Source organism: Athene cunicularia (assembly GCF_003259725.1).
Source record: "Athene cunicularia isolate RWA chromosome 1 unlocalized genomic scaffold, athCun1 chr1_part2, whole genome shotgun sequence".
Taxonomy (NCBI): Eukaryota; Metazoa; Chordata; class Aves; order Strigiformes; family Strigidae; genus Athene; species Athene cunicularia.
Window position 1 is genome coordinate 75,217,866 of NW_020799092.1, and position 26,757 is coordinate 75,244,622.

A 26,757-nucleotide genomic window follows, 5' to 3' on the forward strand; every position below is an offset into this window, starting at 1 on the left:
CGAGCTCAGTGCTGATGGCTTTCACCCCACTAGTGAAGCAGGATGGACCCTGAATCAAAATCATCCTCTTCCATGACTATAATACAAATAATGCACTTCACTTAAAGAATTTCAATTTTTTTCAGCACATTTTCCCCCTCTGAGTTTGCTTTCCCCACTGTCATATCATCTCATAGCATTTTTCAAGCTTTTTTGAGTCACCAGGTACATCTTTCTCACTCCAGGACCTGTATAGTCTTTACCCCACCCTGGTAGTATTTATAAACCAGGGAGCAATCCAGGACAGCAAGAGCCCCTGCAGCTCAAAATGCATTGCTACTCAAGCTAGAGGCCACTCTGGACCTTTCCAAAACTCAACACCAGGCACTGAGACAAGCTGAGGTACAAGCCATGTTGGTTAGGCAGGGGTACAAAAAAGGACTGTGGTTGAGGTTAATGGGGGATGAGAGACCTGAGGTTGTTTTGCTTCAGGCACTGACAGTTAACACAGTGGGAATTTAACCCTCAACCTTCTGCACTTTGGTTCCTGATGAGCTACAGAAAACATGAGTTTCTCTTAATATATCACATTTTTGCTCAATGTCAAGCCTTACAGTAAGATGAAAGGCACAGTTACAGGGAGGGTGTGACAAGCATCTAACAACATCTAACAACAGGCTGGAAAAGTAAATGGAAGTGTATGGGTTTGTTGGGAAAGATTAAAACCCCAGATTTCTCTTTGGATGCTATTAGCAGGTAGATGCCACATTTGTATCTTTTGTATCAGCAGCTTAAAAGCAAATAAGAGCAAGCCACTTCCCTCAAGAGTTTATAACCTTTTATAAAGAGACAGGATATGTATAGTGGGTGGAAAAAAAAAAGAAGTGATTACTCTCCTCCTTTTTACAGATGGAGATAGAGATCAAATAACATCTCTGCTATCACACAGGAAGCCTGTGGCAGCACAAAGAAGAATGAACTGGGATTTTCTGGAGGCAGATGCTCTAACCACAAATTCTCCCTCCTTCCCTCACTTCCCACATAGTTTTAACAGCCAGCGTTGAGCCACTGCACACTGAAGAAGGAAACGTCTCCCCTTACCCCCGCCTGACAGCAGATGGGTTTTAGCAGGATGTTCCCCAATTCTCCCTGGGGGAACGGAGGGGGCCAGGAGGAGCAGCGGGTGCTTTGGAGAGGGGCTGGGATGCTTTGGCCGGGAGAGAGCTGCGTGGCCAGAGGAGGAGCTGCAGCTCTCCTGTGCCATAGGAGTGTGTGCTGGACAGGACGTGAGGTGCCACAGAGCACCCCATCTTCTCCTCCCTGACCAAAACAGCCACTAATTTTCCCTTCTTAATGATGAACAGCCCAGCCAAAGCCTGAAAGTACATTTTTTGATCTAAGTCAGTGATAGATGAATTATTTGGGGTTCTATCGCTAATAAATATCTGAGTGGTGTAATCGGAGCCAGTTATACTATTGTTATGATGACACCGATACACGTGTTGATGCTGTTATGGCTGGAGAGCTCAGGCTACATTATCTTTTTGCCTCTTTCGCCAGGTAACTTGAGGCCACGGCACTATTGATTGAGGACCGCCTGGTGCTGTAGCGTCCGCTCCTGTAACCATAGCCTGCCAGGGTTATGGGGCTATTGTGAGGGCTTTCTTTAGCTGCTGACAGCTCTGAGGAAGAGCATGCAACGGTTGCAAACGTTTTTATTGTGTCTGCGCTTCTTTGCCTTGCAGACAATAGGAGTGGGTGGCAGCCAGGAGATAGTGGGCTGACTTCAGTGGAGGACAGAGCAGGAGGTGCAGTACCCCACTTCTGAATGCTTCTGACAGCAGCAAAGGAGGTGCTCTCTCCTAAGAAGGCTGGAATGACATTATGCCTGGGCTTTCATTTTGGGTGCTCTCCTGGATGTGAATGCAGCCTGTTGATTATGCGGATGTGGAAAGCAGGCTAAGCGGATCCGATAACCTGTCATCCAAGATGCATCCTTTCCCTTGCTCAGCCCTGCTCACCTGCTTTGGAAACTCACACGAAAACACTCCGTTTGACCAGCCCAACGCAAACCCTCTAGCCATGGAGGAGGAGAAGAGCGAGGAGATCTCAGTGGTGTGCCTGCAGCCACCTGCAACAGCAGCCAGCAGCATCAAGCACAGAGGAGAGGACAGCAAGGAGATGTTCAAAGCCAGCAGATGCTCTGAAAAACACAGCCGTGCAAGCAGCAATTCTAGCAATCATATTGCTGCTCAGTCAGTGTCTGCTGCCACGGAGTCATCAGTGTTTGCTGCTAACGAGCTAAGCCACGGTGTTATTGCACTCTGTACTCACATCCCCAGACCATCCATCATCCATGTGCCAAAGGTGAGTGCTCTAGAAGTCGCTATGCAACAAGGTAAGAACTGTCTCCCTTTAACAAAATATAAAAAGGAATGAAGAAAATCCATAGGAGCATTTATCTTGTATTGATTGGCATGCAGTCAAGAAAGGAGTAATGGCTCTTCTTACTAAAATAATGCAGTATGACAGCTATAGCTTTCCTGCACTATTATCAGAAGCCTTAGGGGATGTTTGTAATAATACCAGGCACTTTTACAGTACATTTCATTCAGTCATATTCCTATCTTCTGGTGATCCACACTTATTTTGGACCTGATCCAAAATCCCTTGAAAGGAACAGGCGCTTTTTTTTCCCACTGACATGAGTGAACACTGCATTTTTGCCACCTCAGCCAGGTGCCTTGAGGCTGCGGCACCAGTGACTGCAGAATCCTTTTTCCATCTTAGCTACTGTGTGCTTGGAGGCAACAGTAAGGTTTTCAGTACAGTTTTGGTGAATTCATTTTGTTCTTGCCTGAATAGGAAGATCACAAAGTTGGGTATTGGTACTACTAAAACAATGAATAGTAATAGGTAAATAGCACTGTTCTCATTTCTCTTGGTTAGGTAACTGGAGATCACACGCTTTTTTTCCCCTGATAAACTCGGAGGAATAGAAGCCACATGTGTAACTCAACTTTTTTATACCACAGCTTTTATTTTAACAGTCCGTTCCTCTACCAGTTTCCCTGCCAAATCACATATATTCAGAGTGCCTCTCCTTGCTTCTCCTTCACAGTCAGGTAATATTGTGTTTGGCAAAGATTTCTGTCCTTGTAAAAGTGTTAGAAAAAGGTTTAATATGAGATATAGCCGCTAGAATTAAGAAAATTATCAGAATCAGTGTTTCCAGGGAGGCTGCGCTGCTATTACCAGACCTGGGGGCTCCGTAGACCACTGGTTAAGTCCTGTTGCCATCAACCACAGCCCCTATGTAAGATATAAGGAACAACTGGAGCTGCCTGAGAGCAGTGATTTGCTTCAGTGTAAAAGAGAGGGCTGGCTATGGAGGTGTTGGGATCTCTCTTTCACAGGAGATTTTGAAGATGAGCTAGCTGACCATTATCTGGGGATGGAGTAAGTATATTTAATCTAGCTGTCATTGGAGGAGTCAGACCAGACGCTATCAAGGTCTCCCTCACCAACACATTTCTACGGTTTCACTTGTTTTTCTTTTTTTTGCTTGGGAGGTTCAGGTTGGATGTTAGCAAAAGCTTTCTAGCCTGGAGGGTAGTGCAGCATGGGAAGAGGTCACCCAGAATTGATGAGGATGCTGTGCTGAAGGATTTCATCACTTGGCTGGACAAAGCCATGGCTGACCTGATGCAGGGTCGGCAGCAGTTCTACTCTGAGCAGAAGGTTAGAGAGACCTCAAGAGACTCCCTCCAGTCAATGTGTCTGTGGTTATATGTGACGTATGGATTTTGATGCATGTATGCTGCTTATAAGCACGAGGAAACAGGATCAGACTGAGGCATCTCTTCGCTGTCATGGAGACAGCAATGCAGATGGTGGTGCTCTTGGCTTTACAACACTTTTGTGACAATTTCTCCCCTCCTACCTTCTCTGTTCCAATCACTTCATCCCACCTTTGATCATCTACTGCTCTTCTCTGTGCTGTCAAAGCCACTGGCAGTACCTACCTCATCCTGTGAGTGTCCCCCAAGGCCAAAGACGTTCCCTACATTGGGCCCAGACATCTCAACCTCTCCACAGGTGTTGGAGCCGGCAGTGCTGAAGGGCTGACACTGTACTGATCCAAAGATGCTCCCATGCCTTTGTGTTGGAACAGTGATTCTGCTGACTGAGCTGCACCAAGGATTTCCCTAGGAGTGCACATGGTCAAATTTAGGAGTACAGATTTATAGCAATCTCAAATCAGATGAATAGTCAGAAAGAATAGGCCTCACCACTCTGGACAATCTGGGTGACCCAAATTATTCAGTCACCCAAGTCACCACATCAAATTATCTATCACTGTTTTGTAGGTTTTTAAGAACAAGCTACAAAAACATCCATCAGGTTCTTGTGTGGTCCTGCTGAACATCTTCTTCTAAGTACCTAAGATGTTTTCGTGTCACTGAGGAGACCTGCGAGGAAACTCCTTGTCACAGCTAGGGATTGGCCTTTCTGCTGCCCCTCAGCATTGAGACCTTCCTGCTAAGGTCTGTGGTGTGACACTTGTGAAGTCCCACACCCATGAGGAGCACTTCTCTCTCCATGACACACACAGCCCAGATGTTGTATCAATCAGTCCCACACTGTCAGGGCACTCTGCTATGGACTGAGCTGAGCTGGTTTTGGTGTCGTGCTGGAGAGAAATGGGAGATCCACAGAGGTCTCAGTGTCTGAGTATCAACATCCAGCTTTTCTGTGAGGGTCTGCACCTTGGGGACTTGCTTAGCAGCAGCTCTGACTTGTGGAGAAATCACTCTATAACTGTGGAGTTATAAAGTAGGTATGTTTAATTCAGCGCTGGGCGCATGGGGGATCGCTCCACCACAGCTTTAATGCATAACAGTGTCCTCTCAGCTCTGCCCCTCGGCACAACCTGTTTTAAAATGTTAGTACCATCAATGATTGCCTTTCCAGGCAAAAAGATAGAAAAAAAAGAAGTGAAGCAAAACAAGATGTAGGTATTCAGAGAGGCTCCATGATGCACTGGTGGAAGTAGAAGTGCAGTGGGTGGAAGAAGGCATGCAGAACGCGTACTAACTCTGATGGGATAAGAATGAAAGTGTGGCATGTGGAGATACTGGGGGATTTGTGCTCTCTGCCACAGTAGGGGAAAAACATGATAAATATGAAGATGAAGACAAGGGTCCCAGAAATAGGATGGCAGCAGAGAGTGTGGAAGAGCCTTCTAATGAAGAGAGAGGGGAGGTTATGGTCATGGAATGTGATGGGCTGGGGACCACACACACAGCTCCTGGTGTGAGAGGGAGGAAGAAGATGGAGAGAAAAGGTAGTGGGAGGAACACAGGACATCTGATATAGATCTAAAGGAAGAGTCTGGAACACAGGAATGAGGGAAAATATGGGCCATGAGGAGAGAAAGAGTCGCACTGGGTCTCTGGGAGCAGGACGTGGGTGGCCTCGGTTGGAGGGTGGAGAGGAAGGGAGGGGAGAAAGCACAGGGCTGCCTGAGAACAGGGGCTGGAGGTGTTTCAGTCCCCAAAGCAGAGTTCACATCTGTCCTAAAATAATAATATCCAGACATTGCTAAAGGAGCCAGTGAAGTCCCATGGAGAAGACACAAATTCCCATCCTCCTTGGCATATCTGAACTTCCGTTTTTATCTCTGTTTCCCAGTGATAAAGCAGAAAAAAATTATCCTCTTTCCTATGCAATCATGGTAAAACCTATAATTGAAAATAACATATACCTGCTAAGTGGAAAAAGGCAATTGTGCTATGTAAACACAGGAATCTCACAGTCCTGTCCTGTCGAGGAGACTTTTAATTCATGTTCTTGCATCAAATTCTCCAAGAAAAGCTGAAGTAATGCCAGGAAAAATGATCGTACTCTTTTGTCTCTTTCATTTTCAAAATTATATCAGCAAGGGGCTAATGACAAATAAGCTGAGAACTTCCAGCACCAAGAGACCTGCTGTCTACCTGTCAGCATAATCCTTTTCAAGCAGAGGATCAGTCCATTTTTCACTAATAGCAGTATAAAATTCTAATTTGAGCACATAATATACTAATTAATGAGATCTTCCAGATGATCCTCCCCACTGGGACATCTAGCCATATATTTTGGATTACAATGGAGTTGCATGCATGTAACCAAATCCAGAATTTGATCAATTATTCCTTTTATGAGAAGACTGCATCTGCTCCAGATGGAGCCAACCTTAAATCTGATATAAACATGATCCCAACAAAAATTAGATTTGAATATAATTACCAAAGAGATTGAGTTAGATTTATTTGGTCACAAATTACTGTGGCAGCAATGTGCTTGTAAATAACTGACCATCATTTTAATATTTAAGATTGCCTCAGTAATAAAGCATGATTAAATGTCAGATCTAGCGTCTCTGTCCTGATTCTGGCATGTAAAGAATTAATTCTTTTGTGTTTTGTATGCTGCCTGGAGGGTCTTTATCAGACTTCATAAGGCCATAAATCAAAGCTGCTAGAACTACACATTGAAAGTTGCTTGCTTAATCTTTCAACCTCACCTACAACATCAAAAATTTTCCCATCTTTGATTTCCAAGTCCAGTTTTAACTACTGATAAACTCTGGGGTGGAAACTTAGGAGAAAGCCTTATTGTTCTGAACCAACAACTGTGCCATGACTCCAATAAATGTTACATGTTGAGAAAAGCATATTAGTGGCCCTTTCTACTAGCAATATCATTCCCCTGACTTGAACTCTGTTGACCTTCAGAGTTATGCTTGGGGTTTGTTTCCAAAATAAAAGAAACCCAAACATCATCCAATGAATCATGGAATCATTTCTTTCCTTTCAAGCTGTTTGAGACACCAGATAATCAGGACCTGAAACCTTAACTGAGAGATCCTGGGAATAATATGTCTGATGAAGTAAGCCGTGCTTCCCATTGCACCTGGGGAGCCTCACTGAAATCAGTATCACCCGTGATTTCCTACATAAGGTGTCAGTCATATCTTTAGGGTATGTAGATCTCTTTAGAGGACCTCATAGCTACTTTCAAACCTTGAATAACTTTGTCTCTTTTTCACCTGCACATTTTTGATACCTAGGCTTGTTGTTTGGCTAGAGAGTGGATTTGACCCAGTGATGCTCATTTTCAAGTCTCTGGATGTCCACAGACAGGCTGTTGGTACCATATTGACTCACAATGACTTTACCAGGCTTTGGACCTGAATGGATCTGAGTGGCAAGATAATGATGACAGACTCCAACATTTAAAGGTGTAACTGCAGCTGTCTTGGAAATTGAGACCTCCACACACAGAAGAGACAGTTCTATTACCATCCTCATTTTGTTCTTTGGATCTTTTTCTGGCCAGTTTGTAGGTATGGTTTGTATCTAAGTGGTTCGAGTCATGCATTGCATCAAGGACTTGAGAGCTTGGTTCCTCCTTGCTTGACACTATGCACAATTGTTTATACTCACGACAATCAACTGTAAAATAGTCCCTGATCATGACTTGTTGCACATTTATGGGGGGGAAAGGGCTCACTGAACGGAGATACAGGACTACAAGGGATGAGGACAGTTGAGGTGGAGGAAATACACCAGTAGCTGCTTAGGTGAAGCCCTACACTGAAGTTATACTTCATTAATACCTGGAAAATATGAACAATCCATTGAAAATAACAGGACTTCTCACTGTCAAACTCACACATACTTGTGGTTTTGTAGTCCCAGCTCCAAGGGATACAAAGTTCGGGAGGATTCCTGGCACTGCTCATGCTCTCCTGGGAGAATGGCCAAGGGTGGTTGTGTTCAGCTCTCCCCGAGTGTTGAATGACCCTGTGGGCCTGAGTGTCCAACTGCTGAAGGAAGCATTTCAAGTAAACTTTTCGAGCTGTTAAGTAGTCAGAAGCTAAAAATTAGCAGGAAATGGACAGCATTACTTGGTGAATGGCAGCTAGTTAATACTGAGCTGTTTCCTTTGCTTATCTTTGCAAAGGTTTCACTCCACCCCTCATCAGAAGAAGATTCCAGTCATTTTATCAATGTGACTATGGAAATCTCACAGGGACAGTCTTTTCTCCAGCACAAGCAAAACTTCCCCAAACTTACTCTGGTGCAAATTTGCTTTACTTTAAGCAAATTAAATCCAGAGAGTAAAACTCATCCCTTCAAAGTGCCTAAGCTGGGCACTCAACTATGCCCTGCGGTCACCAGAGAAACATTAACACCCTTGGCTCCTCCAGCATTTGCAGGAGCTTAGCACCTCAAATATAATGTTGTCATATATTTAAATTACATTTACATTTTAACACTTTGGCAAATTCAGCTGAGAGATTATGGCCTTCGTGACTTGGCCAAAGCCCTCCAAGAAGCTTGAGAGAGTCCTTGGACAGGACTCACTATTTTTGACTCTGCTTCCTTGTGCTTTACCACCAAAAAACCTCTCTTATTAGCATATGCTACTGTAATGTTTTCCCTTCATCTCTTCCTCTTAATCTTGACTCTCTAGCTGGCAGCTGTCTGAGGAGAGTGTGTGTGGGCCAGGAGTTCTCGACTCTCAATATAAACAGCACCTAAGTGAAAACAGACTTTCTCATTACATTTTTTTCTTTGCTTTTCACTCCCACATAAACACAGAGGTAACGGCACTGCACGGTGCAGTGCCTTTCGTCCTGGCCAAAGCACAACTCATTTACTTCCGTGGCCTGCACATATGCAAAATAAAATCCATCCTAGTAGTAGAACTAGCACATTCTGATCAAAGAAACCCTGTCCCATCCCTGGATGGTGCACAACAGCATTGCTAGAGGTCGGCTGGCACGTCTCTGCACAGACCGACGGGCACCACCACCCCTCTCCTGCCTGCAGGATCCCACAACCAGCAACTTTTCCTTTCATGCTTCACATGGCACTGCTTTAGTTCATACATAACTACGCAGTTCCCTCTATTTGACAAGAAGCTCTTCTTTTTAGTTTTCCTAAGCCTAGTTCCTACCCCTTCATCTCTCAGCTTGCATCAGCTATTTTTTGCAGAGGGGTCATACAGCTTTCAGCTGCTGTTCTGCAACAGCTCTTGCATAGCAGAATGGTGAGGGACAGCCTAAGAGCTTTTTTCATGCCCTCTCTTACCCTGAAACCTGTTCCAATAGTTTTTTGGTAGTAATGAACCTCCTGTGTGCCAACAATAATAGAAATGGTAAAGCTTTCAGGAAGTTCTTGGAAGTCACGAGACCCTCATTTAAAGGGGATTAAGGAGGAGAATTTGTAAAGTTTCATGAAAGGTACTTCTGAAAACAAGATATTGTAACAAGAGCACTTTGAAACCACTAGGAAATTGGAAACCGCATGAAACTTGACAGGTTTTGAGTTTCATCACCAACACAGACCAGCCCAGGGTCACTGAAGAGTTCACACCCCTTCTACTCTTGGGGTGAGTACCGGGGTCCTGGGATGCTGCTACATAAGTAAACACTAGCAGCATCCCATTAACATTCAGATTTTGCTTCTGCTGACTATAGCACCTGCAGAACTGGTACTGTTCAGCCTTTGTAGACTTTCATGCTCCATTTGCATGTTCTCCGCAGCCTTGTTATGAACACAGCGTGGATGTTAGCATTCTCCTTCCTTCTGCCTTTCAGTAAATTAAAGGGTGTTTGCAGCTCTCACAGGGAGATAAGATGCAGTTTGAATCAATGGAGTAATTACAGAAGAATATGATACTAATGGAGCTGATTTGAATGCGTATCTAAGGATGAATGCTATGGCTCCATGCCCAGACGGTGCACACTTTCCTCATGATGAGTTATTTATGACTTGACACATCGCAGCTCTGCTGTTTTGTGGCTCAGCAGCATTCATGTCATTGATAAAGCAAACTCTGTCGATATTGTGCATTCTTACCAATCCAGGCCTGACTGCTGAGCAGTCTTCCCACCTGATACAGCCATGGCCACTGCCTCTCCAGTAGAAAAAGCAGAAGAGAAAGGCTGATATGGCTTCACCAAGGGCAAATTGTGCCTGACCAAGCGGCCGTAGAAGTGGCCTTCTATGATGGAGTGACTGCATCAGTGGACAAGAGAAGACCTATTGATGTCGTCATCTACCTGGGCTTCTGGAAGGCCTTTGATATGGTTCCCCACTACATTCTTGTCTCTAAATTGGTGAGATACGTGAATGGACTATTAGATGTATAAGCAATTGACAATTTAGAAAGGTTTTTGACACCGTTTCCCACAGCATTCTCCTGGCAAAAATGACTGCTCGAGGTTTGGACAACCGCACACTTCACTGGGTTAAAAGTTAGCTGGACAACCGGGCCCAGAGAGTTGTGGTGAACGGAGTTAAATCCAGTTGGCGGCCGGTCACGAGTGGTGTCCCCCAGGGCTGGGTGTTGGGGCCACTCCTGTTTAACATCTTTACTGATGATCTAGATGAGGGGATCGAGTGCACCCTCAGTCAGTTTGCAGGTGACACCCAGTTGGGTGGGAGTGTTGATCTGCTCGAGGGTGGGGAGGCTCTGCAGAGAGACCTGGACAGGCTGGAGCCATGGGCTGAGCCCAACTGGGGGAGTTTCAATAAGGGCAAATGCCGGGGGCTGCCCTTGGGCCACAGCAACCCCCAGCAGCGCTACAGGCTTGGGCAGGAGTGGCTGGAGAGCTGCCAGTCAGAGAGGGACCTGGGGGGTTGATTGCCAGCCGGCTGGACAGGAGCCAGCAGTGTGCCCAGGGGGCCAAGAAGGCCAATGGCATCCTGGCTTGTGTCAGCAATAGCGTGGCCAGCAGGGACAGGGAAGGGATCTGAGCCCTGTACTCGCACTGGTGAGGCCGCCCCTCGATTCCTGTGTTCAGTTTTGGGCCCCTCACTACAAAAAGGACATTGAATGACCCGAGCGTGTCCAGAGGAGGGCAACGGAGCTGGTGCAGGGTCTGGAGCACAGGTCTTATGAGGAGCGGCTGAGGGAACTGGGAGGGTTTAGACTGGAGAAGAGGAGGCTGAGGGGAGACCTCATCGCCCTCTACAGCTCCCTGACAGGAGGGTGCAGAGAGCTGGGGAAGAGCCTCTTTAGCCTAGTAGAAAGCGACAGGACAAGAGGGAATGGCCTCAACTTGCACCAGGGAAAGTTCAGACTAGATATTAGGAAGCATTTCTTTCCAGAAGGGGTTGTTGGGCGTTGGAATGGGCTGCCCAGGGAGGTGGTGGAGTCCCCATCCCTGGAGGTGTTCAAGAGTACGGTTAATTTAGAGCTTAAGGATATGCTGTAGGTAGGATCTGTGCGAGGCGAACGGTTGGACTAGATGATCTCCAGGGTCCTTTCCAACCTAGATGATTCTGTGATTCTGTGACTGCATGGCCACATCCAAAGAGTTACAGTCAATGCTTCAATGTCTAAGTGGAAGCCAGCAGTGGTGTCCTCAAGGGTCCGTGCTAGGACCAATAGTATTTAATATATTTGTTAATGACATATTGGGTACCCTCAGTTTGCAGATGACACCAAGCTGAGTGCTTCAGTTGATTCACTGGAGGGAAGGGATGCCATCCAGAGGGACCTTGACAGGCTTGAGCAATGGGCCCATGTGAACCTTATGGAGCTCAACAAGGCCAAGTGCAAGGTCCTGCCATGGGTCAGGGCAGTGCCAAGCACAAACACAGGCTGGGCAAGGAGTAGATTGAGAGCAGCTCTGTAGAGAATGACTTGTGGGTACTGGTGGATGAAAAATTGAACATGAGCCAGCAATCTGCACTTGCAACCAGAAAGCCAACCATGTTCTGGGAAGCATGGCCAGCAGGTCAAAGGAGGTGATTCTCCCCCTCTGCTCTTGTGAGGCCACACCTGGAGTATTGTGTGCAGCTCTGGAGTCCTCAGTACAAGGAAGATACCTGTTGGAGTGACTCCAGAGGAGACCACGAAAATGATCAGAGGGCTGGAACACCTCTCCTGTGAAGAAAGTCTGAGAGAGTTGGGATTGTTCAGTCTGGAGAAGAAAAGGCTTCAGGGAGACCTTATTGCAGCCTTTCAGTGATTAAAGGGGGCTTACTTTTTTTTCCAAGGCCTTTAGTGACAGGGCAAGGGGCAACAGTTTTAAACTGAAAGATGGTAGATTTGACATAGGGAAGAAATTCTTAACTGTGAGGGTTGTGATGATACACTGTCACAGGTTGCCAAGTGAAGGTGTGTATGCCCTGTCATTGGAAGTGTTCAAGGTCAGGTTGGACAGGACTTTGAGCAACCTGATTCATCAAAAGGTGTCCCTGCCCATGACAGATGACAGATGCCCAGGACTAGATGAACTTTAAAGGTCCCTTCAAACTCAAACCAGTCTGTAAACCTATGACATCCTCCTTAATAAAGAAGAAGAGCTGAACTCAAGGCATCTAAAAGGACACATGGCTTCCCAGGGACCACACAGAGCTTGGGACCAGTCAAGTCTTGACTGCTCTCCCAACCAGAGAGCTCAGGCAGGATAAATCTAGCAAGAGAGACTAATGACATGCTCAGCTTGAACAACCTGGGGAGTCTAGCTCCAACCATGAGGCTGTTCTTTCCCTATCAACCATGGCAGCCCTCTGCTCCAGGTTTTTACAACAGATAAGCATGAGAAGATTATCAAAATCCCAGCTCAGTTTTGATTGCCTCTTGAGAGCAAAGTTTTCACTGAAAATCCTCTGCTCTGTATTGGTTTGAGGTTAGTTTTAATAGCCAAAGAAGAGTTCTGTACCTAAGGAGCCTGATCCAGCACCAAACTGCTCAGCAGACCCCCAGAAAGTCACTTCCTGGCCTGCAGGACCTTGTGGACTCTGCCTGTGAATCACGACCAGGTCTTACATGAACGTGACTGTATATTTCCCCAGAGACACAGAGCTCCAGAAATCCAAAACTTTATAGAGCTTATGTTTATATATAGATATGTATACATACTACATATATCATTATAGATATATCATTATATTCAGATATAATAGATTGTATCTGGGGACCTTCAGCATCCATTCCTGTGGCATCACATGCTTCTGGCATGACAGTGTTTATCTTTGCTTCTGCTTTACTTATTTGTCCCGTAGCCATAGGTTAAGGACTACTGTACCTAGAGATGTTATAATACCTAATATACTGGGGTTAGGTGGTGACACAAAATATATATATCTCTCTGAAAGACAATGGCTTGGAAGTAGTCCAACTATACAATGATACAAGCATTCAGCCTCTCCTCAACATGCCTAGATACTGACCTTTAGAAAAGTCATATCTAAACCATATCAAGAAAGTCTCATTTCTTGATTATTTTTAATGGAATCATTTAGACCACAAATAAGTGTGCCAATAGTGGTAAAAAAACCCAAATCATCTGGGCCATTAGTTCCCCTAATGAAACAACAGGGCAGAGCCAGACCTATGTGTTTGATGTGGCAGGTCCACCCCAAGAGAGATTGTCATTGATTTCAGTGACTGAGCATCAGATGGAAAATGCTGTTGTTTGAGCTTTGCAGGCTTCAGAACATGCACACAGAGCTTTATTTTGGGTAAGGAATTTAAAGAGAGACTAAAAGTCCTCCAAGAATAACGTCAGGTTCCTGTAGTTTGGGACCAGGTATACATTTTGAAAGTAGTCCTATTCTGTCACTCTGTTTTTCACACACCAGCAGTCACGGCTCTCCAGCTGCTCCATTTAAATTAGTGCTTTTTTGTAACTCTTTAATTAAGCAGGAGAATGCCACAGCAATAGCAGAAGGGACCCTCAGCTTTGCTGCCCTGACACAGAGCAGACATATGTTGTGGCTAACAAGACAGTGCCTTCTCTGGGGACAGGGTAGTCTTTTCACCTATACACATACATAGCTGCCTCCACTCCTGCTGTTGTACTGGCTCCGAGAAGAGAAGCTAAGCAAAGATGTATAAACAGAGCCAACAAACAATTCAGTGGGTAAAAGTTGTTGAATAATATTTAGACCCATATGCCATAAAACATGTGTTTCTTGCTCTGCAATTTCAGATTGTAATGGTGGGGGTGGGTAAAAAGATCTAACTGATCTGTTTGGTAACAGAATTTGTGTCTTCTTTGGCATATTATGAAAAACAGTAACTAGGTGCCAAAAGATTAAATTTCCTTTTAGGTACCGAAAGTGAAATTTGGACAGATATTTCTTGATGCTGAGGAACACGAGCCCTTCGCTCATCATCCATAGGAACCAACCTCAACTAAAATTGGGCATCGAAAAGTAGTAATAGTAGAGGACCTTGTTTCAGTGGTACACCTAAATCTTCCACAGCCCAGCTGTGTGATCTAGACCTTGCTGGGAACCAAAGAAAAGTAATTAAATGCAGCGTGTCTCCGCTCAATGAGATTTCAAACGGCTGATACCATTTCTTGCTGACTGACTGATGTCTTCAGTAGGAAGAGTGATCACTTAAGTGATCCAGTTAAACATTGATACCTGCACAGGATGAGGCCCATCTCCCATCAGAGGGGGGTATTCTTCAGACTTAAATTTATTTGTGTGAGCAAAAATTTGCCCTCTTCCCTATGGAGGCCACAGTAGCACATGTTCAACTTACCTGGATGTCTCTGTGGGCAGGTCCTTTTCTAATATTAAGCGCAACTCTTCCTCTGCTTTCACAAACCTGTTTAAAAGCTCTTCTGTCTGCTACCAGCTTCTTCTGTGGACCTGCCAGACCTTGACAGACCACTCTTTTTATATGCCAAAACTTCTTGGTGCTACCTGTCTCCCTGATGAGAAGATATGTGGCCTTCTGGAGGTTAAAAGCAAATATGTCTTACAATGCAAAAATCAGTTTCAGTTCTGTTTCTCTCTACTCATCTTCAAAACCTGAGTGAACTTCAGTCCTTCATGTCGCATTTTTCTCCACTCTCTGGAGGATGTACATAAGAATTTTAAATCCAGTTTCTGCTATTATTCAGTCAGATGTGATACTTTGACAGAAGCATCTAATATTCATTATCTTGTTACCATACAGTTTCCATTATACACAATCTCCACCCTTTGCAGCTTTTCTTAATTGTGACATTTGCAAATGAATAATTTAAAAACCCCACCAGAATGGATTTTTCTTGTTTCAGCCAAATATGATCATGTAAATAATTTCAAATGTTGCAATCTCATAATTTCAAGACAAGTTGGTTTTCATTGCACAAGAATTCACCAGTATATTATCTGGTATTATAATTTTGTTTAACAAAAAAGTATGTGAAATCAAGTCCCAGATCTTGAGATCCTCTGGTCTGAAATCCTGCACAGCTTCTGAAAGGAAGGATTGGCAGTCCCATCTCCCAGGAAGTTCAAAGAACAAACTGAAGCAGTAAATGAGAATTACTTACACTGAGTCCTCATGCCTTGGCAGAAGAATCTCACAAGTAGGATGGGGTCTTTTCACATGTAACACAGAATAGTGAAAAGGAGAAGTATTTAAGGTCCAAAAATGGCCATGAGATGATACATAAAGGTAGATATATAGATCAGGTAGGAGAGCAGGAGAAGAGAATTTCTGTGTCTACAAGATCCCCTCTGAAGGTCACAGTAACTGCCAGAATACCTCCTGACATGACCCTTGCTTGCTGGAGATGGGCATTTCCAGGCATCTTGCTCTACTTAGCAAAGGGATACAAACCAAAGCAGTGTCATCTCAGAATTCTCCTTCCCTTGGTTCTCACCTTGACAATGTTTATCTGGCCCAAACTCAACAGCTGAAGTCATCCACCATCATGGCGTTTGGATGTTTCTCAGACTCTCTTTACATACAACTGTGACCTTTCTGGTCTCCTTAGTCAAATGAAACCGTTCCTGCTCACAAGCATACAGAGGTTCAAGCAATCATCTTGTGGATGCCACAGCTCTTCAGGTTCATCTTTGCTGCCTGGGGCTTTCATATCCATTTGGGTCTGTGCTCCCCCCAGCCCTGGGCAGAGGCCGAGGTGGGCTGGGTCCCTCTTGCTGGTGGCTTCTTGGAGACCGAATGAGAGCAACTGGTTGCTTCCGTAACCTCTTCTGCTCCTCACCTTTATGTTGGGATTGTTTTTTTCTTTATATGATTTTATCATTTCTTGACCCAGAGGAAATAATCATAGATGGAAGTTACCGGGTTTCAGAAATCTCTCTTTGGTTCCTGGCCATGACTTGCTGGTGCTTTTCTCCAGCCTGTCCTCAGTGGGCTGAAACCAGTGCTGCAATCGTGATGGATAGGCACAGGAGAGAGCTTGTGCACCTCGGAGATCATCTGCTCGCCCCTCATGCACCACAGCTCATTCAATAAAAGCTGTTACCTCTCGGTGCAAGACATGGCAGGTCTGCTCTGCCTTCCTTCACCCCCATTTCTGCAGGGCTTTTTTCCAGGCACACGCCCTGTCTCTTCCCATCTCATCCAAGATGGTTTGCAGCTGGCACTCATGTCTGACATTCACCCAACATTAGATGATGGTCCCTTCTGTCTTTTAATATACAGAGCATGTTCCAAGTCCTTATGGGTGCTGAGAAAAAGAAGACCCTAGAGGCACAGAAAGCAAATACAATTAACAGTGCTTTAGTATCAAAACAAATATCATTATTCTAAGCATGCCTGGCTTTAGAGTTGAGCATCCCCGGAGTCACGCACACAGGCATATACTCACGCACGCTCACAGAACAGTGTTTAAAGGCTTCCCAGGGAGGAAAGGAGGTTGCATCTTGCCTTACTGACCTCCACAAGAAGGGGAAAGGGGAGCTTTCCCCAAAGAGGGCTGCAAAGGCACCTGCTCCCCCTGCTCCAGTGCAGCTCCAGTGACAGCAGGGGCTGGACTCAGTTCTTGGGGCTCTGGCTGAAGTTAGTGGCCTTAAACAACTGCTTGGTCTTATTTTGCTGGCTTTAATTTTTTGGGGATTCTCCAGTTTTCATAGGGATTTTTCTTTTTTGTAGGAGGATTTTACTGGCAGGCTTTGCTTGTACGCATAAGAAAGAAGGCTGACACAAGCAGATTTTAATTAAACCATTCTTTTAGCTCCCCAGGCTAGTGTAATTTAACTTCTTCTCAGAGATAATATTAACACTTACGTCATTTTTCATCATCATTAGTTTCACTTGTGGAATTGCATTGGAGAGAAGCCCCCCTGGATGCAAGCTCTCACTGAATCCTATTGTTTCAGTTCCCTGTAGCCATCATTTCTCAGCCTAAGAACAAGTGTTATCAGCAAGAGGAAGGAGCTTGATTTTCCGATAAAATCAGCAAAATTGCACATGCAGAGAACAGGCATAACATTTAACTAAGATTTGCCTGGTTAGAGGCATTATTTGCCAATAAAATGGAAAAAAATAACCAAAAAACTGGTACTGTCTGAAGGAGACTGTAGTGGAAGAGTTGGAAATCACAGTGGCATCACAGTGGTACAGGTCTCTCAGAGGAAGGGTGAGCCGGGAGGTAGGGAGGTGGGGGACCCCTCCTCTGCCCTCAGTCAGCAGCTCTCCCTCTTTTCTCACCCACTTGTCAGCTCATTAGCAACTGTGATTGACATCTGAAGTAATAAAATATACACCACTGGAAGTGGGATATCCTAGGATTAGCTGCTCAGGCCTCACAGGGTATGAGCTCACACTTTGCTCAGCTCTGGAGAACAGGCAGATAAATAAAAAAGTATGTATGGAGTGTGTTGGTTATTATATTGCCCTCCAACATGGACATGCTGTGCTGTTTCACTCCAGAGGTTCATTCTTTGTTGCAAGGACAGCAAGAAGGGGTAGCTCTTGTGAAGCAAAGCTTATCTAGGTCTTAAACCCCAAGAGGAAGGAATGTATATATTCAGATATAAAGAAGCATCTGGAGCCCAGCTTGCTTTTTGCTGTTCCTAGGAGACTTACTTTGGGTGCTAGACAAAGCTACGATCATTTTAGTAGTTTACATTGATATGACGAGGTGGTGTCTCACTCAGCCCATATGGATATGTAACCAGAGATGTGCTGCCACTCCTCCATTTTACAGGGGGAAATGCTGGGGGGCTTGTGGTGGGCTCCCCCATCATCTCCCGGTCCTGGAGGTGGGTGCAGCAAGAGCAGCCACTAGTTGTACCTGCACACCCATGCTCCAGCACGGCTGAGTTTTTGCATATCCTGAATGCTCTCCTTAACCTGCAGGACCATGTAAATCATGTCGGTTATTTAAGGTAACCACGCTGCTCTCCAAGATGCAACAAGGCATTAGAGGAAAGAAGTCTAATCTAATCTGATGGGTCTCTCATGATGGGTTTCTTTTCTAAAATACAGTGTCACTGTGATTGTAATTTCTGCTCTGATAGCTGTCACAGTACGTGGGCCTGACCTCTTGGTCCTTTCCACACATCTTGCCTTCCTCTCCTCTGAGCCTGCCTTTCATCTTTTATTTCTTAATGTTTCTCCCTAAAGTGCATTTGCTGTTGTAAACCCTAACCTAGCCTTTGAAACTCCTTAGCAAACCTGTGCAATGTATAGCAAGAAATGCTAGACATGGGATCTGGAGGGTGCTGCTCCCCCTCTTCCTTCCCACCTCCTCCAGAACAAACCAAATAATACAGGGGTTTGGGCTGATGAGCTCCGTGAGCTGTTTTTGCTCACAGCTTTAGACCTGGTATGGTCGGCTCAAGCTCAACCACTGGGGTGGTGGGATCTTGTAGGAAGGGAAGGACTGAGAGGTAAATGCAGAGGGATGTGAGTCCCTAACCCTGTCTGTCACCCAAAAAAATGCAGCCTAAGAGCATGGCCAGTGGGGAGGCAGAGGTGGGAGGGAAATAGAAACTCCCTTAATGCTGAAAACCTGAAAGTGAGGCAAGTTTGGGGAGGTGACCAAAACCTGTCCTGCTCCTGCTTCCCCTCCTGTTCCTCCCAAAGTCAGTGTGGTTTGAACAAGAGCAGCACAGAGACCTGAATATGTATTTTGTAATTTCAAGTTTTTATTCATTCTTCCAAAACGCAAGCATACGTCATGCCTGATATGATTTTGTTTCTGCTAAAGAAATTGTTGTTGTTGTTTGGCAAATGAAACAAAGCAAAAAGCCAAGATGGAAAACTTGGATCAGCTCTAGTAAGTTTATTAATATTCACCATGGCTGTACATCAGAAAACTCTAGATTCATAATACAGCTTCTTAAAGAATTGATGTTTGATACCAGTGTGGTTATTTCAGCTCTGCTCTTCTGTCTTTCCTGGTTGTATCACAAAATGCATCACACAGCGTGACACCTGCTAACCTCTAGAAATACCAGCTACCCAACAATGCTGATGATTTTCTGCAAATGATCAGTTCAAAGGCTTTTAAAGTATTTTGGACCTCAGTCATTATGGATTTCTGGCAATAGCAAAGGTTAATAAGATAATGGGTATATATTTTCCAACGCTGTGCTTCACTCACCCTGCCAGCCTGCTCTGTGCAGGTGGAGCTGGAGGGCAAGAACCCAAACCAGTTACATTGCACATCTCGGGCCTGTAAGTGGAATAATAAGGAGCAGCTTATCAGAGTTACTGAACTGATACAGGAATTTGGCATCGCATCAGCTTCCTTCTTACCTAAGGCGAGTGTACTGCATACGTGCGATTAATGTTCTGGGTCCTTCAGGGGACAGGGGTAATCTAATATGGCAAGGTAAACTTTTTTTCCAGGAATAAATTAGAGGTGAGCTACTCCACTTTAGTTTTTAACACCTTTTTTTATCCTTGTCCTTCATCTGGCTTGAAAACAAGGGTGGGGATGTTTGGGAAGGAATCTCTCAGGTAACTGGGATGCAGAGATCTGATGCAGATCTTTCTTTACTGTGTATAATATCATACAATATCTGTTATTGTCAGGAGATTGTGTGGGTCTAAAACCTGATACACTTCCAGGGTCAGATTAGGAGCTCTGTAAGTTTAGCTTTGATTTCAGGAGATATTTAGCTAATAATCCTTTGCAGGTTCACACAGGAATGAGGAGGGGAGGCATCTCTCTGCTGCAGAACTGACAGATTTATTACCCTGCTATTTGCCGTGAGCAGGGGCTGGGTAAGGGCAGTGGTGCACAGCTGTTTCCTTGCCTGCAGAAGGCACTAAGCTCTTCCTTGCTGAGAGGCTGAGAGAAGCAAATCGTGACAGCTTCCCTCTCTCGGCAGCTCATTTCCCTTTCTCCTTCCCCTCTTTTGTCCCCCTTCCCACTATGTCAAGGCACTTTATATAGCAGCTCTGCTAGCGGCATCCCTAAATTGCTACAGATCTGCTAGTGGTTCCTCTTCAGTTTCTTCTCCTCTCTAAGTAAAAAACATGTAGTACAGAGCACTGTGGTATGTTTTCAATCTATTGAGAACCTCCTAAGCAGGCTCTCCTTCTTCTTACTTCAGGAAGGTTCTTACAAAAAAGACCCTTTTTTCCTACCTTGTATTTGCAAAAATATCTTCTACAGAGACGATTCTGCAGCTTCAGTACCCTGAACTTGCCAGGTACTGCTTAAGATGGGGGTGACCATTCCTCTGGGATATTATATCTGTATGTTTATTACAAGGAGATACTATCTTCCAGTTTTGGACAGGCTCCTTGTTAAACCTGTATTTTGCAGAACAGTATATGCAAACAGCACATGCTTCACATTTGTGAAGTGGCTCCTTACCTCTCCTCCTCCCCAGCAGAGCCTTCCTCCCCTCCAGAGCCTCTGTAGGAGGAGGAGGTCTGGTCTGGTTTCTCTTCCCAGCTTTGTCCTGCAGGTTGACACATGGCTCAGCCTTGCCCCTACTTGCGCTCCTACGCTCTCTGTTTGTCCACCCTGCTCCCCATATCCCAGACTTCCTGGCACAGGGCAGGACTGAAGAGGTTTGGAGCAGGTTTTGGTGAGGCAGGGACCAGCCTCACTGCAATAGCCCCACAGATAGTGCCGATGTTACAACAGAGCTCTGCTCCACCTTGTGCAAACACTGAGGTTCGCTGTGGTCAGCAGTGGCTGACGAGATCCAGGCTCTGTTCTCCACTGAGTCCCCTGCTCTCTAACCTTGTATCTCCTTAAGGGTATCCCAAGCATATCTGAAGGATAAGAAGCTGTCCTAAAAGAGTTGGGGTGTATGACTTCCCTACAGAGCATCATTGCATCCCTGATGAGATAGGGACAAATCCCACCAACACAGGAGTACTGCTCCATCCTTTTACTTCCACCTTCCTGCTTTAATCCAGGATATGCCCTGGCAGGCGGTCTGCAGGATCAGATGATCTGTTGGCCTCAATCGACTGCTCACATTAATTCTGCAAGGAAGTCTGTCAATACTAAAAGACCCAAGATATTAATTTGTAGCTAATTCCTTTGATGTCTTTTGAGATATTTGAAATCAGACCATAGTTGCCTGTTAAAGGTTTGCTCACTTCACGTTCCTGGGAAAATAACTGCCTTCCTTTACATCTTGCATATTGGAAGCCTCTCATTTACAGCACTCCCGCATCTCCGCAGGATAAAATTGCTTATTTCTGCTGGTGTGGCCATGTAAAGACCTCTAGAGAATTAGAAATCACTGCCTCTCTTCAGAATTTTGATGTAATAAAAAGAAGGCACTCTGAAACAAATCTGTATCACAAAATGAATAGCCTGAAAGGGCAGAAGGAATCTTTATGCACGTCTAATCTAACCTCCCATAGAGCATAGCCATTGACTATTATATAGTAAGATCCCTACAAAGATCAACAAGAAAATTCAGCAGCATTTCAGCTTGTCTTTGAAAGAGATGTCCATTTTATTCCATCGGTTTTGAAAGGGGCATTGCTTAGAGCAAGAAGCGTGGTTTTTTGCTTCAGCTACTGAAAAAAAAAAGAAAAGGAAAGGCAGCCTTCTTCTCACTGCTGATGGCTGAATTTACTTTTCTTCCTTCTCCAAATTCTGCTGGTTTTAGCCTCCTGTAGGCATTTTTGCTTGGTTAACTACTAGGAATTGTTCCTTGGTAATGAAGGATGCTTTATTAGCAGCATTTTAACCACCACATTCCTGATGGGCCTTTGAACTCATGAAGGCAACACCTTCATTTTCTAGAAAGCAATTGTCTTGAACGGTGTGGAGTTGAAGGCTATTTGTGCTTGGAGAGCAGAATACATTTGACAGGAATGCAACTGTTTGTTCACAGCCAAAAATCACACCTGTGAGCCTTCGATTCAGGGAATCCTATTGTGATGAAAAAGGCTTTGTAAAATAGCAACATGGTCTCTCCCTGTGAAATAGAAGATTAAATCATGATCACCCTGCTGTTGACTCAACTGTTAGCAGCTGAAATATTATTTGCTCAACACACTTAACTCAGTTATGATCTGCAGAAAGATACTGTGGTTAGAGTACCTCCAAACCACAATGGAGCCTTACAACTTCCCCATCAAAAGAGAATTGTTCGTATTTACCAAAGAGAAAATTAAAAGCAGGTTTTCAGAAGTTCAAGCCAATTCAGCTCTGCCTGACTGCCAAAAGGGACAGTCCTGCTTCCTTGTCCCATCCCATGCCACCCCGTCCCTGGCCATGCATTCCTGCCACCACCACTGTGCCAGGCTATCAGTTGTGAAACCACATAGTGAGGCAGGTCAGCCTGTTATCTGGCTGAAAAATGACCCACCAAACTGATCCAACTTGCTGATAGCTGCATGAAGAGCTGTGCTGGCACAGGGGAGTGAGCAGGAACATGTGGCCAGGGCAGGGACTAGGCAGGACCACACCTTTGGGTGACAACATGCTCATCCATTTACTTAAACTGTGAACCATGGGTGTAGCTGAAGGGACATACCAGTGTTGGTCCTGGTCCAGGACAGTGAGGTCCCGCTTCCCTCAGAGGGTTTTATAAGCAGAGACCAGGAAATCTCTTGACCAAGGTCAAGACAAAGGCTGGTGTTGACAGCAACCAGAGCATGGAGAATGTGGGCTGAGTGTGATGGGACTCAAACCCAGCAGCCCAGCCAGCACCCAAGTGTGGGAGCACATCACCAGCTCTACACTGCCAAGGCTTGTCATGGTCAGGAGCTGGCTTATGAAACCCTAACCCTTTGCGCTCATGCTGCTATAAATTTGTAAATGCACATGATATAGCCCATGCGAGAGGTGGTGGCAGTGGTGTCTCTCTCCCAGGGACAGGTAGTGATGTATTTGCAGGAAGGGACACAGGGAGTCCCCAGTCCTTTTTTTCTCATGAACTCTTACTCCTGTACATGGGTGAAAAGATGGATTTCCTAGGGCAATAAAGGAGGGGTAACCCTTCCCCCATTGCAACTACCCAGTGTAACATGTATTTAATGAGTCATGCAATGTTAACAATTCTGTTCCCACTGCAGCTGTGTCCTCCCCCAACATGCACATTACATGGGCTCTTTTGGCTCACAGGCTTTACTATAACCTCAGTGTGGGGATGTCTTTCTCCAGATATCATTTCTGTGGTCTGCATTTTTGCATGCTTCATACTGTGATGCATGCTGTACTCGGCCTTCAGCTCTGTGGCTGACGTAGAGCTCAGCCCCCCACGTGCCACCTGCACAGAAGGGGGTTGCAGTAAAGTCAGGGATAAATCACTGAGAAGGAACGTGCCCATTAAGGGGGGACGTGACAAACCCCTGCACTAAGACATCGTAGGGCTGTGCATGTTGTTTGCATCTTGTGAAAGCAGAACATTTTTAGATCATATTTCTACCAACACCACTGATGATTAAAGATGAGAGAGTTTTTCAAGGCTTCATTCTCCTATCTAATGCCAGCAAAGTGCAGCCTCTCTGATCTGGGTGCTGGACGTCCAGGGAGTCCAAGCCACCACTGCTGCAGTTGCCCATCCTCCTTGAAGTGTACATGTGCCATCAGGTTGTTCCCAAACCATAACAAGGAGTTTTCCACTTGGCAAAACCCAGCTAGAAATACAGGAGCCCTAGTCCTGGGCTGGCCAGAGCTGTAGGGACAGGGCTGCAACAAGGCAAGTAAACAGGCAGGATGGTTGAGGCTGAGAAACCATCCTTCAAGGCTCCCGCAGCATAAATACAAGATCAAATGTATTGTTACAGACCAGCATGACACCAAAAAGGGCAGTCCATCCTCCCCCTTCCTTCCCCACATTGCCGTCCTCGTGCCAGCATGAAGACTGGTGCATTTACAGTGCCTGGGGATGGGGAACTCTTAAGAGGGATGCAATGCTGGCACTGGCTGCATCAGAGAAGAGCATCACCCCAACCCAGTTTGCTCCTCTGAAGGTCACCTCGTGGCTCTCAGTGCCAGAGCTGATCTAGGTGGAAAGACGCCATCCAGCCGGCACTTAAGCCATCTCTCTCTGGAGCAGTCCCTCTCCCCCCAGACTGTGAGGATCACTGCTTTGTGGATCGCGAGACCACGCAGGGCCCAGATGCTGCCCTTGCCTCACGCTGTGCTGTGTCGCAGGCACCAGCGTTGCTCTTGGCTGTCCGCACTCTCCTGCTGCGTGGCCTGACCACATGCAGCTCTCTGATGCTCGTGGGGAGAAGATGAGCAATAGTCTAAACAGTAAGACACACCACAGCAGGCAATTTCAATGCTTTTATGTTGAGCACTGCTTAGAAGACTCCACTTTTCTGTGGTAAAATTATGGCTGTCCAAGTTCCCAGCGAGTGGGCTCACCCCCTTCCTTGCACTTTTTATTATTGTTCTGAATTCAACCCAAAACTCATTCAGATTGGACTCCCCATTGGTTTTCCCCTATCCTGCATGCTTCCCATACAACCAGTCTGCTAGACAGCACATTTATTGTGAGAATAGTTAAAGCTACTTTGCTGATAAAAATCTCCTCCACCCGAAAGGTCTACCAAGCTTCAGCAGAAGTAAGCGTGGAGGCTGACGCCGTTTCACTGCTGGCTGGCCCACCCCTTACTGTAGGGTTGCAGGGGGGATTTAGGGGTGATTGCTTCATGGCTCAGGAGGGTCCTTCCATCCTGACAGACCCACATGCCACTGCTGCATGCAGGGACTTGATCTGGCAGATCTTTCTCCATCTCACCTCTGACTACACAAGATCAACAGCCTATTCCTTCCAAGTTGTGGGAAATAACTGGGTTTTCTGCAGGACTTACATCTCACTGCACTTTCCATGATCGAGACTGAGCTAGGCTTTGTCAGGCTATGCAGGTCTGGGTCCCCATGGACCTCGGTGCATCTTCTCTGCTTGGTCAGCAGCCAGAGGTTGCAGTGGAGAGTGTGCTCTGTGGGGAATGGGGACACTTACTAAAGTGGTTGCAGGTTGGTCAAACTTTCACAAAAACAGAGCAGATTGGAGAAGTCTCTATCCATAAGATAGAACATATTTAAAGCAAATTGCTTTTGGGACAAGAGTACAGTGACCTCTATCTGACTAATTAATAGCCAAGAATCACATTTATTACACTAATTAATTTATTAATAGGCTAGTACAAGTCATGAAAGATACTTGCTTTTCTGAGACATTTATCTGAACATTTTAACATTGCATGACGTATTTGCACTTTTGAGCAGACCAAGCTGTACATTAATCTGAGTCGAGTTTATAGCATGCCACACTTTTTCCAAAGTGCAGTTCAGTTCCAGTTTTTCAGCACTAATAGACATTTATGATTGCAGAAGTGAAGTTGAAAAATAAACCAGAAACTGCAGAACGCTCTTTACCCTGAAAGTTTGGTGACTTGTAGAGGCCAAACAGATTTATGTATTTCCTCTTGTAGAGGTCACGTATTTTTAGCTCACAGTTTTGTGAGATGTAGAAGAATCTGAATCACTGGACTCTGAGACAAAAGTAATCAGAGACTTTTTATGGTTAATTCTGATGACTGTCTCTTGCTCTGTATTTTAAAATTTATTCTAAGAATATAATATCGCTGAATGCATAGGGCTGGCACAGATGGATGGCAGGCTCTCCAGGAGTCTGCAGTGGTGAAGGGGGACACTTGAAACTAAGGTATGTTCCCACTGAGGAACATGTAAAAGAGACCCAGCATGTCCCCAGGGTCAAGGAGAAGGTGTCTGCTAGGGGATCCCAATGGGGGAGGTTTGCGTTGGAGAGGGGGGAGATGGGGTGTTCTTAAGATGTGAGGAACAGGAGACAAAAATGTTTTTGCTTTGAGTTTTACAGCCAGGACCCCAGATGCTAACACAGGAGAGGTATTGTGTGGCTGCGTGAGAACAGCTGTTGGGAAACCTGGAAAAAGGGCATGGAGGCAATAGCCATGAGGAGGCTGATGGGCTTGCACAAATGGAACATTTGAATATCACATGGGAAACGTGAAGCAGGACTGGGAATTGTAATCCACATGGCAGGGCTGGACAGGGATGTCCCCTCTCCACCTTCTGCTCCATCCAAGTTTACTCGGGAAAACCCGGTAGTCACCGAAGGTTCTGGAGAATGTATTTCTAAACAGGAAGATCTGCTTGCTGAACACTAGTGGTATCTACACACACGTAGTGCAAAGCAAGGAATCTCAAGAAGTTCACATCCTGTGGCGTATGGTCCACAGAGGCCATTCTGCTGGTATCACTGCAATGCTGTTTGCCCCACGTGACATCTGGATTGCTGTGTCACCTGAGGCCTCCAGTGTGCCATGTGTCTTGGTGAAAAGCCCAGAAAATAATGAAGATTCAGAAAGGAAGCATTCTCCAATGAAGATGGCTGTGGCGCCTACTTTTGCCCTTATGTTGCCCTGTAGTGCTCATATATTACAGGGCAGGCTTGTCCCTCTCTTCACAGCCTGCCAGGTAATGTGTACTCACACTCACATCCAAATGTGTGATTAAGGTTGATTTGGTCAAGCCTCTGGGCCACTCTGATTTCCCTTGGGAGCTGCAAGTGATCCCTCGCA

The 26,757-nt window shown here is 45.4% G+C and overlaps 1 protein-coding gene across 1 annotated transcript in view; it reads left to right on the top strand.

Moving 5' to 3' along the window:
• The first annotated feature begins 1,827 nt into the window (after positions 1–1,827).
• FAM107B (family with sequence similarity 107 member B) overlaps positions 1,828–26,757 on the top strand; it is a 134,501-nt gene continuing 109,571 nt past the window's right edge. The window contains exon 1 of the mRNA XM_026868507.1: positions 1,828–2,346. Within this exon, the coding sequence (XP_026724308.1) occupies positions 1,903–2,346 (444 nt within the window). The 5' untranslated portion in view covers positions 1,828–1,902. The remainder of the gene's footprint in view (positions 2,347–26,757) is intronic.